Genomic DNA, 16,137 nt, shown 5'->3' with positions numbered 1-16,137 from the left:
TGGGAGACCCCTCCCAGACAGTGGGGGAGGGTAGAGTAACTCAGACGAGGGCCTTCATCATCTGATATGACAGGAGAGAACAGAAAGAGGAACGAGTAAAATCACAGCTTCTTCACGTCAGGTAACGCCCTTTAAGCAGACCTGGGTCAATGACTTAATCCAGCCGAGTTTGATTTGCCTCTGTTGGCACTAATTAGACTGGTCCATTCATTGCACTAGTGTTTAATTGCACTGGCTAAGAGATAAATCGAGTATCGAACATAGTTGGCAGATAGTACTTGACCCAGGGCTGCTAGAAAGTTGTTGTTGCACACAGGTGTTTCAAGTTAGGATCCAGCCCCCTAGAGGTACTGTACAATACCGTGACGGTGTTGTTCTCTGTTTGTTGTGGTGAAGCGTTACAACCAGGCTGGTATGAAGGCAGGGTGGCTGACAGGGACAGTACCAAGTCTACCTACGGGTACTAAGAAAGTCAACTGAACTGAAGTCGTGCCCGGCAAAACCATACCCCCAGAACCGCTCACACGTGGTCCACCTGAGCAGGGATGTCCAGGTGAGGGAGGAGCGAAAACCTTCTCAGAACCTTCCCACAACCTCCCAGCAACGTTCTGATGAACATTTAGGGAACCTTCAAGCACAGTCCAGGCCGGAGCTCCACACGCAGACCCATCCCGCCACCAGAAGCATTATTTTATTAGTGCATTTTATGAATACATCATATGTCTGTTTCATACTTGAAAAGCAGTATATATAATATTTATCCAAGGCATTCTGTTTTAAAGATTGCGAAAATGAATCTTTTTGATAATGATCTGTGCTGTGTTTCTGTAAAGGAACCTCTGAGCTTCTGGTGGTCAGGGCCTGGGCCTGCTGTGGGTGTGGCCACACACCTCACCTGCGCTCTGACTGGCTGGAAGTCAAATCAGTCAAACTTGATTTGTGTTTTTTTTTTTTTTTTTGAGTCGCTCTGAGCAGCAGTCATGTGTGTGTTAAAACATGCAGGTCCTTGTTGCCAGAGTGACGGATAAGCCCCTGTTGGAGGAGGAGGAGAGTTCTCTTCTCCTCTCTCAGAGGTTTGTGGCGTGAGCTTCCATCCCCTCCTTCCTCCGGACTCCCTGCTCCTCGTTCAGAAGACCTCCCCATTGGGATCTCTGTCCTCGTCGGTTCTCCTTAACTTCTATGAAGTTGCGTTCCCGTGTGTTTACTCTCACGTCGTCACGGTTTCCGGGGGGGTGTGGTCTAGCTGAGCGCCGGTCCCGCGATTGGTGGAGAGATCAGAGAGGTGGGCGGGGTGTAGTGATGTGACTCTGTCTCGTCCTATCACAGGTGTCTGCGGTCTGTCTTAGTTAAGTCCAGTCCTCTCTAGTACAGCTGAGTTGTCTTATGAATGATTTCATCCTCATACCTCCATACTGGTAGGAATCCCTCCAAGCTTCAGTCTAGTTCCAGTTGAGCTCTACCATCATCATCGTCTTCATCATCACCACTCCCACTGCTGCTGCTGCCTCTCATGGTAGCTGTTTATGGCTGACACTCCCTACTCTGCTTCCCGCCTTCTGATTGGACATCTCTCAGAGCTGAGATGTGGAGGGAGGGTCTTAAGAGCGTAAACGGTTAAGGATGCAGGACGGTGAGGTGCGGACGTGGGTCGGGAACCCAGATACATCTGGTTCAGCTTCAGCCTGGGGCGGCCCGGCAGAAGCTCCGGTCCAGGGATCGGCCATGGTCAACACCGCAGGCCAGAGAGGGGGTCAGATAGCCTGCCATATGCAAATACTTGGGGTGCGTTTGATTTGGCTTACCCAGGACAAACTGACAGATGTCAGACGCACCTCCGATACTGTGTAGCATGTGGGTGTCGGCCTCTGGTCTGCTGTGTGTATCTGGCGGGTCGCGACCCCCACCCCAGGCCGCCCCCCAGGGCGCCTCCCAGGCTGCCCCTCACTGCATGAATCCTCCAGGTACAGGACTCACCTATACATATGAGTATGTATACATACATGAATATACTGAAGCACTGCTAATGTGCCACCTCCTATTCTACTCTCGCAGCATTTATATTAAATGATCTCTAGAATCCGCTAAATGTTTTTTTTTTTTTTTCTTCCTATTTGTTTTTCTGTCCACTGGTTGCCAACACAGAACTTTATCCTTTCCCAGTCGAAGGACTTCTGTGCACATTGATGTGTGTTCACTTAATCTTTTTGTGTTCAAACAAAGAAATGTTCTTTACTGAGAATATGCTTCCGAAGAAGACAAATTTATTAATAATGAAAATTGACAAAAAAAGACGATGTTTTTGTGTGTGCTAGATTGTAGAAATTGTGCCCCTGACTATGTTTATGTCTCTTCTAGTGAAGTGTGATGTACTGGCTGCTGGGGTGACTCATGCTAGTATTGAGGGGTTTTTCATGTTTTATTAAGAGGTCAGTCCAGATAGGTGCCCTCAAAGTCAAAGATTTGGCCTTACGCCCCCCCTATGAGCAACCCCTCCCCCCCCCCCTTCCTCTTCCCGACGCCCTCTGAGGTTCAACAGCCGGACATGAACAGTGACCCTGGCTGCCGGCCTGGTTGAAGCTCAGCTGAGCGGCCATGTTGGATCTTCTTCCCCTTCAAACCGATTCACTCGCCCGTGCCGCAACGCACATCATCTTTGAAGATTATAAAACAAAGCCTGTATGTTTTCGCCAGGTTAACGTCTCGGATTAGTGTGGATTAATAGTGTTATTGGATTAGATTAGTTTCCTCGTCCTGTTTTTGCTGAGTGGAGTTCCTGGGCAGGAAGTCCTCTGTAGCAACCAGAGCTCCTCTGGTGTAGCAGTACGGTGTAACCATGGAGACTAGCAGGCACTCTGGGGGGGGCATCTCAATAGTTTTTAGAAGCCCTCTCACCTGTCCTCCCCTCTCCTGTCCCATCCTCTTCTCTCATGCACACTTCTCCTTGTCCTCCACGCCCTCTACTTTAGAGTATTGAGATGCACCCGCTGTGTCTTTCACATCCAGGCACAGATTGTCATTGTTTTAGTGTAGCCGTCACCAATTAAACCATGCTCTGGGGCCGAGCCAACGGCTGAGCCATTCATTAATAAGGTCCCGCTCGCGCTGAGCTCCTCAGCCAATAGCGAAGGAGAATCAACAACTATATGTGGTTTCTATGGTTTCTTTTGTTCTGTTTCTGAGTGAAATCCCCCCCCCCCCCTCCCCCTCATTTATGCAGCCAATCGACTGTCTCCCTTGCCCGTAAAGACAGAACACTGTTACTACTGCCTCTCAGTTGAACCCACCTCTACAGGGCAAAACACAAATGGCTTTTTATATGATTATCCTCCCGTGTCAGATATCTCTTAAATTAAGGTACAGGTTTGATTTCAGCAAGGAAAAAAAGTTTTTTATATGTATATTATACTCCATGAAGGAATGTCTAGAATTATCTTCCTCCAATGTGGATGTAGCCATTATAACGCCATTTTATGACTTTGTAAGAGAATTCACTGTGTGAAAATTGGTTTGCATTTTTGTATAATACAATCTGCTTTTTTTGTTTGATACGAGAGAGACTGAGAGGTCAAACGGGAAGTTTGAAGAGGATTAAAAAAATGTACCTGTGAAATTAAGGAAAGAAAATGTAACTTATGTACAACAGTGATTCTACGCTGAGGGGGCTGGATTAAATGATATTGCTAACTCTGCCATCATGGTGTCATGGCTGTCTGTTCCATTTATATTAACACTCATAATAGATATGTAATACTCATAATAGATATGTAATACTCTCATTAACATACTCATAATTGTACTCACATTTGTTTATTCTACGTCTCTGATCCGCTCACACCCTCAGGGAAAGATTAAGGCTCTGTTTACTCTCTTAGTCTGGGAAATGAACAGACCTGACATCTGTCTCTGCATCACTGGGAGATGTAGAAGCTGACAAATAACACTAGCGCACACAGACTGATGCATGTTTATTTAGTCTGCGTGTAAAGGAAGTAGTGGTCCACGTCCTCATTAGCCTGGGGCCACTCCCCCTGTGGCTCCATTCGGAGCTCCAGTGTTTCCCGTGGACATTTTCCCTTTGATACTCAGAACCAGGTAAACATTGTGTATCATCAGTCGCAGTTCATAAAAAGGTTGACTACCTGATCCATGTTTATCCAGCAGATGGGACTCGACCAGGAGGCGGGTCTCTGGGACTCTGGGACTGGTCCCTGCGTCTAATTGAGGCACTAGGCTGACGACAGCAGCAACACACGCTGCTCTTATTTCTCCCCTTTAATAACAATTGGTATTGTATTTTATATCGTTGGAGAGCCTGATTAGTCACCTTCACAACGAGGTACAACTTGTAAGGATCGTGCATTCGTGAAATGAGCAACACAGCTAAACGTGGGTTAGCGCCCCAAAAATGTGCCAAAATCCCCTGCAACAATATAAAATACAATACCAATTGGCATTATTAAAGAGGAGAAATAATAGACCGAAATAACGTTTCCGAACTATTTTTGAGGAGTATATATGAGTGTGTGTTCATCCTCTCCAGAGTGGGTAGCTCAGCTGGATCAGCTTCCTGTCACAGTGGAGCCTCCTGATGATGTCCATGTCCTCCTCAGACAGGCTGAAGTCCCACACCTGAGGAGACAACATACATGAAGCCTCACACTCAACACAGCACTGCCCCTCATTCTCACACAGACAGAAGAAGATAGACCTAAAGCAAGCTCAGGAGTCAGAGACACTTGTACAGGATAAATAATTCTGTCATAAAGAACCAGGCATGGGGGGATCAAGTTCCTGGTTAAATAGTTGTTGGGCGGGGGTCCTCTTAAGTGATGAGGAGATGGAGGACAGACAGACAGAGGGCATGCTGGGTAGCCAGAACCAAAGCACATGGAACGCAACGCTTCAGCCGAAAACAAATAAACTTCAAGTCTATTTTCCAGACCTTTAAAATGTGGCTTGATGTGCAGCACAGAAGAGACGAGTGAGACAGAGAAATAGGCATGTAGATAAGACACCTGTGTTACGAAACAAACATGTAGATAAAACACCTGTGTTACAGCACACGCGTGGGGTCCCAGCTTACGTGTCTCCCATCATGCAACCTGCCCAGCTCTGCCATGTCTGCCCCCTCCAGACGGAACCCAAACACCTGGGAGTGGGAGGAGCCAGGAGAAGGGTGGGTGGGTGGGGGGGGGGTTATGGGGAGAGGGAGGGGTTGGGAAATCAGGGGTGGAGGTAGAGGGGAGAGGACGAGAGCGGTGGTGTGATGGACTGAACGCTTTCTTAACCCTTAGACGGGACTGAGTCTCAGTAACACAGCTGCTAGGTTGGGAGGTCAGTAGGAGGAGCACACATGCTGGTCTGTCTCAAACACCCTGTCCACCGGTCAGCTCACCTGGCTGTTCTCCAGGACCCTGTCCTTCCTGGTGGACTTGGGGATGGTGACCACGCCGTTCTGAAAGAAAACCCACTTGTTGGCCTCCGGTCCTCCACTCTCAGGTGGCTTCAGTACAGTACAGTATCTATAGATATAGGGTTATATACCTGTGACTGTATCTATAGATATAGGGTTTCATACCTGTGACTGTATCTATAGATATAGGGTTTTATATCTGTGACTGTATCTATAGATATAGGGTTTTATACCTGTGACTGTATCTATAGATATAGGGTTTTATATCTGTGACTGTATCTATAGATATAGGGTTTTATACCTGTGACTGTATCTATAGATATAGGGTTTTATACCTGTGACTGTATCTATAGATATAGGGTAGTGTACCTGTATGCTCCAGCGGATGCAGACCTGGGCGGGCGTGCGCTGGTACTTCTGTGCCAGTCTGAGGATGGTGGGGTGGGTGAGGGCCTGGCCCTTGGCGAGGGGGCAGTACCCCTCGAACACGATGCCCTCCTGGCGACAGAACGCCACCACCTCCTCCGGCTGCTGGAACGGGTGATACTCGACCTGGGGAACGCATCAATCACCATCACCATGACAGCCTCTCATCATTTCCTGTCGTCATGGCTGCTGCAGTGGAGAGCGTCCGATATGAGGTGATGCGTACCGTATCTCTCTGGACATCACTATAAACTGGGGACAGCATATGGGGGTTGTAGTCTTTTTGTGGTTACAATTGTAGTCGTAGGAGATCATACTGACCTGGTTGACGTGAGGCAGCATGCTGCCATCCTCCTTCAGCTGCTGCAGGTGATGCACCTGGAAGTTGCTCACTCCTACGGCCCGGCACACACCTGTCCTCACAGAGAGGAAGGACACAACGCGGTCCACGTCTCTTCTTTGAAACTGGGCCCAGTATCTCAAAACATTACATCTGGGTCACAATGATCCGGATAGGATTAAATCTCAAAATGGGGTATTTTAAATCAGAAGTTGTTTCCCTCTGTTGAAGCAAGGTCAGTTTAATCTGCTCGTCAACTAGAGAGATCTGTTTCTCTGCTCTCAGTTTCTTTCCTCACCAGATCCCTGTAGCCATCTTGACTCTAGAATCAGTATATGATAGTGATAACATCTACATAAAATCTAGCGATCATGGCACAATTAGGCTTAATGTAATACGAACATAAATATAATATATGATGCACCGCAAAAGAAAGGCAGAGTACCATGACTCAACTCTGATGTTTCAGAGTGCCGTGAAGCCAAGACAGAGAACCTTAACTGATGTTGACCCTTCTGCCTTGGTTCGGTTGCGCTTCTAAAGGTTACGGCAAAGACAACGCACTATTTTCTCAACAAAAAAACCCAACACAATTGACAAAAGATATTTGTCCACATTCGCAACCAAAAATTAAGTTAAGGTCTTTTGCCCTTGTAGGGTAGAATAGCTAGACCAGACAGATGCTTATGACTAGCCCCAAATTATGCAATTCTGGCCTATGTATTGTGTACAACTAAATGAATATTAATAATATGCTGATTTATACATTTTCACGTCTGTGTCAATGAATTATTACTATTACTATTATTACTATTACTTTGACCAACGGAGGCCTATCCAAAGATTGCAAATCTAGATTCTGTAATCCTGATCTTGTGGTATCTGGATCAGAATGATCCTATCTGGAAATTCTTTGAAAAACCAGGACAAATCCTACAAGATAAATTTTATCTGGGATAGCAAAAAAAAGGATTACAAAACCTGGATCATTCTGATCCAGATTAAATGTTTTGAAATACTGGGCCCTGGTGTCTACTGGTGTCTACTGGAGTCTACTGGTGTCTACTGGAGTCTACTGGAGTCTTACCCTCAGCATACAGCTCCTCCAGGGCCCTCCAGGTCTCCGCCCTCACCTCCCGGTTGGAGCGTCCAGGAGACATGCAGTCTGGCCAGTGCATCAGGAACAGGTCTGAGAGGGGGACAGAGGGAGGGAACGCATGTGAACGAGTGTGTGAGATAGGGATGAAACGGTTACCGGTTTTCACGGTAAACCACGGTGAAAATTCCCGATGATTAGTATTACCGTTTAAAAAAAAAAAAAAGTAGCATTAAAACCGTGTTCGATTACCGTGCTTTGAATAACCATGGTACATAGGCTACTATAGACATACAGTCCGACGTCATTCCCAGTTTCGGTTTCAGAGGAAATGATACGCTTACGCACCCACATCCAAAAATGCCAAATACCTCACTGCAGCCCTTGCATATTACATAGCAAAGGACATGATGCCCTTTCAACCGTTGAGAGGCCTGGCTTTCCCTATGTTATTTTTTGTGTTTTGTTTAAAAAAAATAAAAGTTGTTGAAATGATTCCAGCATCCATACTCATTCCGGCATCAGTACTTATTGAGCATTTTCAGCATATTTAAAAAAAATACCATGATAATACCGATAACCATGGTAATTTTGGTCACTAAAATATTTTTCATACCGTTACATCCCTCGTGTGAGAGTGTATGTCAGAGTGTGAGAAAGAGAGGAAGGCAGACAGACATAAGCTGTGTTCAGAATCGCTCCCTCGTTCCCTCGTTCCCTCACTCCCTATTCCTTATATAGGGTTCACCATGTAGTGAACTATCTAGGGAACGGAGAAAATGTAGGGTACATGCACTGTTCCCTGCAAATCAAGGTGAATTGTGGGTAATAAATAGTGGACTATATAGGGAACGAAAATTCCGTGGAGAATTCGGACACTACAAACAAAATGGCTGACGCCCTATAGTGCACTATATAGTGAATAGGGAGCGATTCCGAACACAGCTTTAGTCATGGGTCTTGACCTCTAACCCCTGACCCCTAGCCCTGCCCGTACCCAGGTAGTCCACCCCCAGGCGTGCGCAGGCATCCCGGCAGGCCTGTGTGGCGGTTCTGTAGCCGTAGTCTCCGGGCCACAGCTTGGTGGTGATCCACAGGTCCGGCCGCGGCACGCCGCTCTCCTGCACCGCCCGGCCCAGCTGGGCCTCGCAGCCGTAGCGCCGCGCCGTGTCGATGTGCCGCATGCCGCACTCCCGCAGCGCGTACAGCACGGCATCATGGGAGTAGCCGCCGTGGTGAGACGTACCTGAGGAAGGGGTGAAGGAGGGAGAAGGGACAGGAAGACAGTTAGTCCTGGTACCGTCTGTGTTACTAGGAACCAAAAACAAGTAGAAACAGTAACAAAATGGACAGTTTGGAGTGGACACATTACACACACACAAGTCTAACAGTCATAAGCTGGTTCCCGGTCCATCTCGGCTGCCCAGTGCAATAGTGCTCTCTCTCTCTCTCTGCCATCTCCACCAGTAGCTTGTATTAGCAGGTAGATGTAGACTCAGGATAGACAGCATAGAATCAAGCTAGATTATTTGGACTGACACAACACGTTCTTTAAATCACTACTCTCTCTGTTTTGACGTTTTCACGTTGGAATTATTGTTGCAAACCATCTTTACCCTTTATGGTGCACTATGCCATACCTCGTTTACTAAAAGCGATGTTTAGACTACAGAATATGTACATTCGAGACAGATGTTGCACTTTTCTGTTGTCGTCTGCCAGGCTGAGATCCCTATGATCACGAACCCACCTAGTCCAAGGATCGGTATCTCCAGACCGTTGGAGAGGGGGACGGTTGGACAGGCTCCTTGTTCTGAATTCATGCTTTCACAGAAGTTCCTGTGGTCGATATGTCATCTATTAAGTCTGATCATTATGGTCGTTTACTACTTGGTTTCCACGGCGCCCCTAGATGTCGTAAAGGGAATTCTATTTGCAGCAGTACAAAAAAGTAGTCGTTCATTATTGTAGTTTTTAGAGTCGCTGGCAGCTAGTGCGGCTGCGTAGGCGACACCCACAAGGCAACGGAGTGGGAGAAAAGTAGAGATTGTTTGGAAACTGGAGTTATGATAACACAATGAGGTGGGCTACTTTCTTACAATTACGGATGATTTATAACTCGCTCGTCATATAGGATACCTGGCTATGCGGAGAAATGTTCAGATGAAGCATAAAAGTAGTCTGTCATGCAAACGGCTACAAACTTGAAGTGATATGTCTAATCCAAAAAGTTTTTCTCCTCATGCACCTCGGCCTCCCTCTCACCGTTCATGCACAGGCGCCTTATCCGTGATTGCAGGGGTCTCCGGCCGGGATATCTCGTGGGACCGATCCTGCTGCTTCTCCTCGTCGGGGCCGCACTGACCGCCCTGCTGCCTGCCGCCGAGGAGCGGAGGGATGGCGGTATCGTGGGAGCGCTTCGCCGTAGAGCCACCACCGACGCTCACGCGGACCAACGTGAAACCGCGGACTTATTTACCGTGGTCATACAAACGTACAATCGCACCGACATCCTCCTCAAGCTGCTCAACCACTACCAGGCAGTGCCGCACCTCCGGAGGATAGTGATCGTGTGGAACAACATCGGAGAGCGGCCCCCGCACAAGCTGTGGGACTCCCTGGGGCCCCATCCTGTCCCTGTGGCCTTCAAGGAGCAGAGGGTCAACAGCATGCGCAACCGACTGCAACCGTTCACCGAGATAGACACAGACGGTGTGTGTGTGTGTGTGTGTGTGTGTGTGTGTGTGTGTGTGTGTGTGTGTGTGTGTGTGTGTGTGTGTGTGAGTGTGTGAGTGAGTGAGTAAGAGAGAGAGAGATTAAGCCTATTGTGTACCGGTGTCTGTGTTGCTGGATCTCACCAGTCTGTCCTCCTTCACAGCTGTGCTGATGCTGGATGATGACACCCTGGTCAGCCTGCCGGACATCAGCTTTGCCTTCTCAGTCTGGAAGGTAAGATACACCTGGAGGGCTGGGACTGAGCTAGACTAGGACTGAGCTAGACTAGGACTGAGCTAGACTAGGACTGAGCTAGACTGGGACTGAGCTAGACTGGGACTGGAAATGAGGCTGCGATTTTGAGTTTTTGATCACCTATAACCACAATTTACTGCAATCCAAAGAGCCCTGAAAATGTATAGAGAGGCCTAGTAAAAGCTGGATTAGAAATCATATTATTAACTCAACTCCTATCTGTCTCTCTCTCTCCCTCCCTCTCCCTTTCCCTCTCCCTCTCCCTCTTCCTCTCCCTCTCCCTCTCCCCTCCAACAGCAATTTCCTGACCAAATCGTTGGGTTTGTTCCCAGGAAACATGTGACCACAGCAGCAGGGGTGTACACCTATGGAAGCTTTGAGCTCCAGGACCCCGAGATAGGAGGAGGAGACAGGTACACACACACACTCACTCACTCACTCACTCACTCACTCACTCACTCACTCTCTCACTCACTCACTCACTCACTCACTCACTCACTCACTCACTCACTCACTCACTCACTCACTCACTCACTCACTCACTCACTCACTCACGCACACACACACACAGAGAGGTGTGGTGTGGTGTGGTGTGGTGAGATGAGGAGACTACAGAGAGAAAGAGAGGTGAGTCCCTACCTCCCCCTCTCCCCTGTCCTGATTGGTCCTCTGTATCTACTCCTGCAGGTACTCCATGGTTCTGATAGGTGCAGCTTTCTTCCACCGCCGCTACCTGCAGCTCTTCCAGCAGCAGTCCCCGGAGGTGCACGCCCTGGTGGACGAGACGCAGAACTGCGACGACATCGCCATGAACTTCCTGGTGGCCCTGCACCTGGCCCCGGGGGCGGGGTCGGAGGGCGTCGTCGGGGGCGACAGGCCGTCGGGGGTGTTCGTGAAGCCCGTGGATCTGAGGAACCTGGAGAGGGACGCCAGCAGCGGGTACCTGGGCATGTGGCACCGACCCCAGCACCTCCTGCAGCGATCCTACTGCCTGAACAGGCTGGCGCGCATCTACGGGTCCATGCCCCTCAGGTGTCTGCCTGTCTGTCTGTCTGTCTGTTTATCTGTCTGTCTGTCTGTTTATCTGTCTGTCTGTCTCTGTCTGTCTGTCTGTCTGTCTGCACATCCATCCATATTTCTGCCCGTCTGTCTGTCTGCTTGTCCGTCTGTTTATCTGTCTGGCTGCTTGTCTGTCTGTTTATCTGTCTGGCTGCTTGTCTGTCTGTTTATCTGTCTGCCTATCTAAGTATTGATTATCTACGGTTGATCTGTTCTCATTTATTTAGTCTAGGGACAGGAACGATCACACGGTACGACACAGTGATGAGCGGCACCACGGTGTGTATATCTGGCGCTAACCCCCAGCTCCCTGCCCCTCAGGTACTCCAACATGATGCTGTGCCAGTTCGGCTTCCCCAGCTACGCCAACCACAAGACCAGGGACTGACGTGCGCGGGGCGGGGGGCGTGGCCTGGCGCGCTCTGAGGACGAACACGACCAATGGCCCCGCCCGGTCCAGTGGCTCACGGGCCGGGTGGTGGTGTCACAGGAACCCTTCACTTGGGGTCAGGGTGGAGTGGGCGTGGCAAGGATCCCTCACCTCCACGCTCACTCTTTTATAAGGTTCGGACTGAGCACACATCAGGATTCAGGACCCATCCAGACTATAATAATGCATTTCATTTGTTTGACACCTTTCAAGATACATGTTGCCTAGACAGACTTCAGGACCGGCCTAGACCGCCTCCTCTGAGGACTGCCCCTCTCTGAACTGGACAAGTCTGCTGCGGTCACCAGTCCTGGTGCTAATGGGGTGTTAACTGCTTAGTTAGCTTGTGCCTGAGCTGCTGATAGCCAGTATTACATGTATTATGTAAATGTATTATGTAAATATATTTATGTATCTGGCCTGTGCCAGTGGTCTCCGAGCCAGCAGACCTGAGCGTGAAGCTTGTTATTACAGGGTAGGTGTTGGGTGGAGACTGGCCATCCAGCTCTGCCTCTCACCTAAGCTATAGGACTAGACTTGACTAGATGGTAAAGTACTCTCTGGAAATACTGCCATTCTTGGGGTGCGCTTACCAATGGATAGGTTCTGTAAGTAGGACAGATACAACTTTAACATAATTGAATAATGAATCTGTGATTTACACAGGTCTGGTAGGCCTATATATTACACTCACATGATTGTTTGTTTTGTTTGTGTTTATATTTACTTGTCAGAATAATGTGATAGTGATGCATTTGTTAACTGTTGGTGAATGTGATACTTTAATACATATTAAAATATAATTGTCTTCTGTTCAGATCTTGATTTGTGATCCAAGACGATCAAAAGCATTTCTTCTGGGGCTACATGCACGGCAGGGTGGTAGACACTGCCCCCCTGTGGTGGGAGAGGGGTATTACAAAGGCAGGCGGCAGTGCGCTTGCTGTTCCCTTCTCCTGTCCTGTCCGGTGATTGCTCTCATGTCCAGAAGGAGCCTGCCCATCTAGATCAGACAACTTACTTGCTATATAAATAACATGTATTATTATTATTATTATTATTATTATTATTAATAACTTAAAACCTAAACTTATTGGGCTTCATGTCTGCATTGTATTGGTTTTTATGAAGTCTTGTAGAACAATTTTATAGATGATGTTTGATACGACGTGTTGAAGACATGTTGAGAATCTACAACACTGTAAAGTCATGAAATACACTGGATGCATACACTCAGCATTTGTAATACGCTGTAAAAGTTAATATCAATTTAATTTGTAGTAAACTATGTACCCTTGTTTAGACAAATATTACACTGGAAATGTGGTCACAGACACGTTTGAGCATTACCAAAGAAATGTAATCCCTTCAACTGTCCACTAGATGGAGCTAGAGTTGTGATAGTCATGAAATGGTTAACGAGAAGGTACAAAAGTCAACTCTACGAAGGAGAAGTCAGAGATAATAGTATGCAGGTTCATGTAATTTATTTAAATCTACACCAGGGGGAGCTAGAGATAGTAGTCCTAATATGTTTGAGAAAGTGCTGGCGTTGCGATATCCCAGATTTTGTCAAAACAAGTGTCATAGTGGAATATTCCATAGGATGACTTTTTAAATAGAAAATCTGCATAAGAAACCAGTCCCAACCGGTTTAGACTAGTATAAACTAAAACTAAATTGCTGTTGCAATATATTACACAACACTCTGTCCGTCACATTACCACTGACCAATCTGGACAGGGATATCTTTATAGCAGATTTTGTAAGTGGATAAGATAATGAGAGAGGTAGGATAAAGCAAACGTATTTGGAGTATAAAACATTGTTAAGAAGATTTTTCTGCAGAATTTCTGGACTTTCTCTGGTTTATTGACTTCTGTTTGCATGTTGGGACCAACAATGGATTTGGAATTGGACTGTCTTTTCAAAAGGATAAATAACTTATTAAAAATTAAAAATTATTCAGTAATTACAAATTGCAGTCAGAAATTGGATCATCCTGAGTTTGAGACTCAATTACAAGAATTTCGAGACCAATATTTTAGAAATATACATTTGAAGTCAGTGCGATTTTTGATCAGGAAAAAGTTACATGATTGGTACACATGGATGTCAGGGTGCCCTTCAAGCACACTACAGAAATCAAATGTGCTTTCACTGTGCCCGCAAATAAATAAACACTCGACTTTTGAGGAAGACAGGATGTTGCTTCGCATCACATCTGTAGAAGCACTTCTCACACAGGATGGGCAGGTGAAGTGAGAGGACATTTGAGTAGGGTTGTGTGAGAGACATGTCTGTGTGAGACAAGAGGATTGAGTGTAGGAATATGCTCCCGTCCTCAATCAACCCGAGTCTCATCCCATGACTGGATTAAGTGAATAGCCTACTGTTACCTATCCTAGATTTTTGTGCGTGGTTGTAAGCCAGCGCACCTGGGATAGTGTTTGTCCAGTTATCACTCCCTCCCTCCGTTGAATGTTGACCTGCATTTCTCAGTAGCAGTAGTCCCAGCACACCACAATAAAGGACACAAAAATCAATTCGCCGATCTCCACTGCACAAGTAGAGTAGCGGTGAAAGCAATGGACTCCCACGTGGGAGAGCGGGGTTCAAGTTGACCTTTGTGGAGTCAGTACATGTCCATGCTGTCCCCTACACTCCCTTTCTGCTGCTGGACTCCAGCTCCTCTTCTCTACTGTTGAAGCCCACTCTGCTATCAGATCTTTGATTAACCAGTATTTTCCTCTGCTTCCTGTCTGCAGTTTCTGAGCAGCAGGGGATGTGCACACAGCCATGCTGATGTTAACGATGCTCACGAGGACAAAAGGACTGACAGGCAACTATGTGCTTTTACTGATTTAGTGTTGAGGGTCCACTCTGTCTCTTATTCATATCCTTTATATACACAAAAGACATGAATGTCTTCATGAAAACCGCTGCAATTCATCAGGATCTCCGACTCAACAAAACCAGTTGAGCCAGTAGGTCATGTCCTGAGACTCCTGCAAGGCTAGGCAGCTTTGTAGCATCTAATTACCCCGGCTTCAAGTAAATATTGACCAAAGTTTGTAGAGGGTCGAGGGAACATGCTACTCTTTTGCTATGAAAACATTTACACTGAAGGGAATTTGAGGGGGAACTTTTATCTCTTGCCTCTTAGCAAGTCGAGCTCTCTGCCTATCTGAGCAGGCAGGGTTTCCTCGCTCTGTTCGGTTTTGCTATCAGTTTCCGTGTTGAACGACATATTTACTTAAAACAGTGTGCAACGGGCTTTGAGGAAGGTTTTCTCTCGTTTGGTGGGTGTGTCAGAGGTGTTACCCAATCAGCAGACTGATATATAAACCCCGCCCTATCTTCTCAGCTGCCATAGGTGCAACGCTTGCATAAAAGTGAAAAAGGTATAAGGCACACACAGCCGCACTAAAATCCAGGTGCTGGACAGAGAAACGTCAGCAATAAATAAGAGATTGTCCGCATCACTGGTATAGCTCCTAATAACCTATATTTACTTAGTTAACACCCAAGCGTGTAATGTTTTGAGCCTTCCTGTAGTCTGAGGAAGAGCTGGGAAGGCTCGAAACGTTACACGCTTGGGTGTTAACTAAGTAAATATAGGTTATTAGGAGCTATACCAGTGATGTGGACAATCTCTTCTTTATTGCAACGCTTGCATAACACACAGGATGTTCGACACGCCAGTTTGTTTCAATAAATGTTTTGTCGGGGCTGAACTCACCCCTGGAGTCTTAATGGCATTTCCCAGAAATCTCTCTGCTGTGAGGAAACTCCCACTAATAGGATTAGGCCTGCCGTTATACTCCTTGTTACAGGACACATGAAGGACATTAAAGGGATAGTTCACTGAAAATACATATCAGCATTATTTCACTGTTTCCCTACCATTATTTCTGCACCTTTTGAGATAGGACTTTTGAACCAACGACAGCTGACAACAAGAGGCGGATCAGTTTGGTTTATTGTTGTTTTTCTCCATACAAACGACTGTTCGAGATGTCAGAGCAGGAAGTGAGTGGTCAGAGCAGGAAGTGAGTGATGAGGTCTCTAGATCATCTACCCGTCCCTCTGCACACACATCTCAGACCCGCCAACCAGCAACATCCTGTTGGCCGATCCACCAACAGTTTACCAGTTAATATACCAGTTAATACCAGTTAATATACCAGTTAATACCAGTTAATATACCAGTCCTAGACTAGCCGTCCGCCATCCTGCTGACACAGGACATCATGATCGCATTCATGTAGCGCGCAGGCAACACTATTAACAGCCATGCGCGCGCTCACACACACACACACACACACAATCTCCTAAAATCGCTTATGTACAGTCGCTAACGCACGCGCCCACAGCGTGCGCTCACACACACACCCCCCGGG

At 47.0% G+C, this 16,137-nt stretch overlaps 2 protein-coding genes across 5 annotated transcripts; one reads left to right on the top strand and one right to left on the bottom strand.

Annotated features, from left to right (window-relative positions):
* Positions 1-3,969: 3,969 nt before the first annotated feature.
* Positions 3,970-9,639, bottom strand: LOC311316158 (putative oxidoreductase ZK1290.5). 4 transcript variants are annotated; one of them, XM_084446948.1, is made up of 8 exons: positions 9,026-9,170; positions 8,273-8,521; positions 7,267-7,368; positions 6,161-6,252; positions 5,783-5,965; positions 5,396-5,455; positions 5,049-5,149; positions 3,970-4,629 (listed from the first exon to the last, which is right to left on the bottom strand). In XM_084446948.1, the coding sequence occupies exons 1-7, from the start codon at positions 9,096-9,098 to the stop codon at positions 5,054-5,056; spliced, it is 855 nt and encodes a 284-aa protein (XP_084303074.1). In that variant the 5' UTR covers positions 9,099-9,170; the 3' UTR covers positions 3,970-4,629; positions 5,049-5,053. The 4 variants fall into 4 exon arrangements, with proteins under 4 accessions (XP_084303074.1, XP_084303076.1, XP_084303073.1 ...); XM_084446949.1 differs by having other exon boundaries at positions 4,538-4,629; positions 5,034-5,149; XM_084446950.1 differs by lacking the exons at positions 5,049-5,149; positions 9,026-9,170 and adding an exon at positions 9,541-9,639.
* Positions 9,283-11,989, top strand: extl2 (exostosin-like glycosyltransferase 2). The gene is made up of 6 exons (XM_084446958.1): positions 9,283-9,357; positions 9,554-9,987; positions 10,154-10,224; positions 10,543-10,658; positions 10,933-11,277; positions 11,626-11,989. Exons 1-6 carry the CDS (start codon positions 9,353-9,355, stop codon positions 11,690-11,692), a joined length of 1,038 nt encoding a protein of 345 aa, XP_084303084.1. The 5' UTR covers positions 9,283-9,352; the 3' UTR covers positions 11,693-11,989.
* The last annotated feature ends 4,148 nt before the right edge of the window (positions 11,990-16,137 follow it).

This window comes from Borostomias antarcticus, assembly GCF_949987555.1.
Source record: "Borostomias antarcticus genome assembly, chromosome: 12".
Classification (NCBI taxonomy): Eukaryota; Metazoa; Chordata; class Actinopteri; order Stomiiformes; family Stomiidae; genus Borostomias; species Borostomias antarcticus.
The sequence above is the reverse complement of the archived record's forward strand: the minus strand, read 5'-3'. Positions and strand labels throughout refer to the sequence as shown.

Coding starts and splice junctions, on each gene's coding strand:
- LOC311316158 (XM_084446947.1), bottom strand. CDS start 9,098: ATGAATTCAGAACAAGGAGCCTGTCCAACCGTCCCCCTCTCCAACGGT. Junction 8,522..9,025: donor GATACCGATCCTTGGACTAG/GTGGGTTCGTGA, acceptor CCCCTTCCTCAG/GTACGTCTCACCACGGCGGC. Junction 7,369..8,272: donor CCTGGGGGTGGACTACCTGG/GTACGGGCAGGG, acceptor TCCCCCTCTCAG/ACCTGTTCCTGATGCACTGG.
- extl2 (XM_084446958.1), top strand. Junction 10,659..10,932: donor GAGATAGGAGGAGGAGACAG/GTACACACACAC, acceptor CTACTCCTGCAG/GTACTCCATGGTTCTGATAG. Junction 11,278..11,625: donor TACGGGTCCATGCCCCTCAG/GTGTCTGCCTGT, acceptor CCTGCCCCTCAG/GTACTCCAACATGATGCTGT.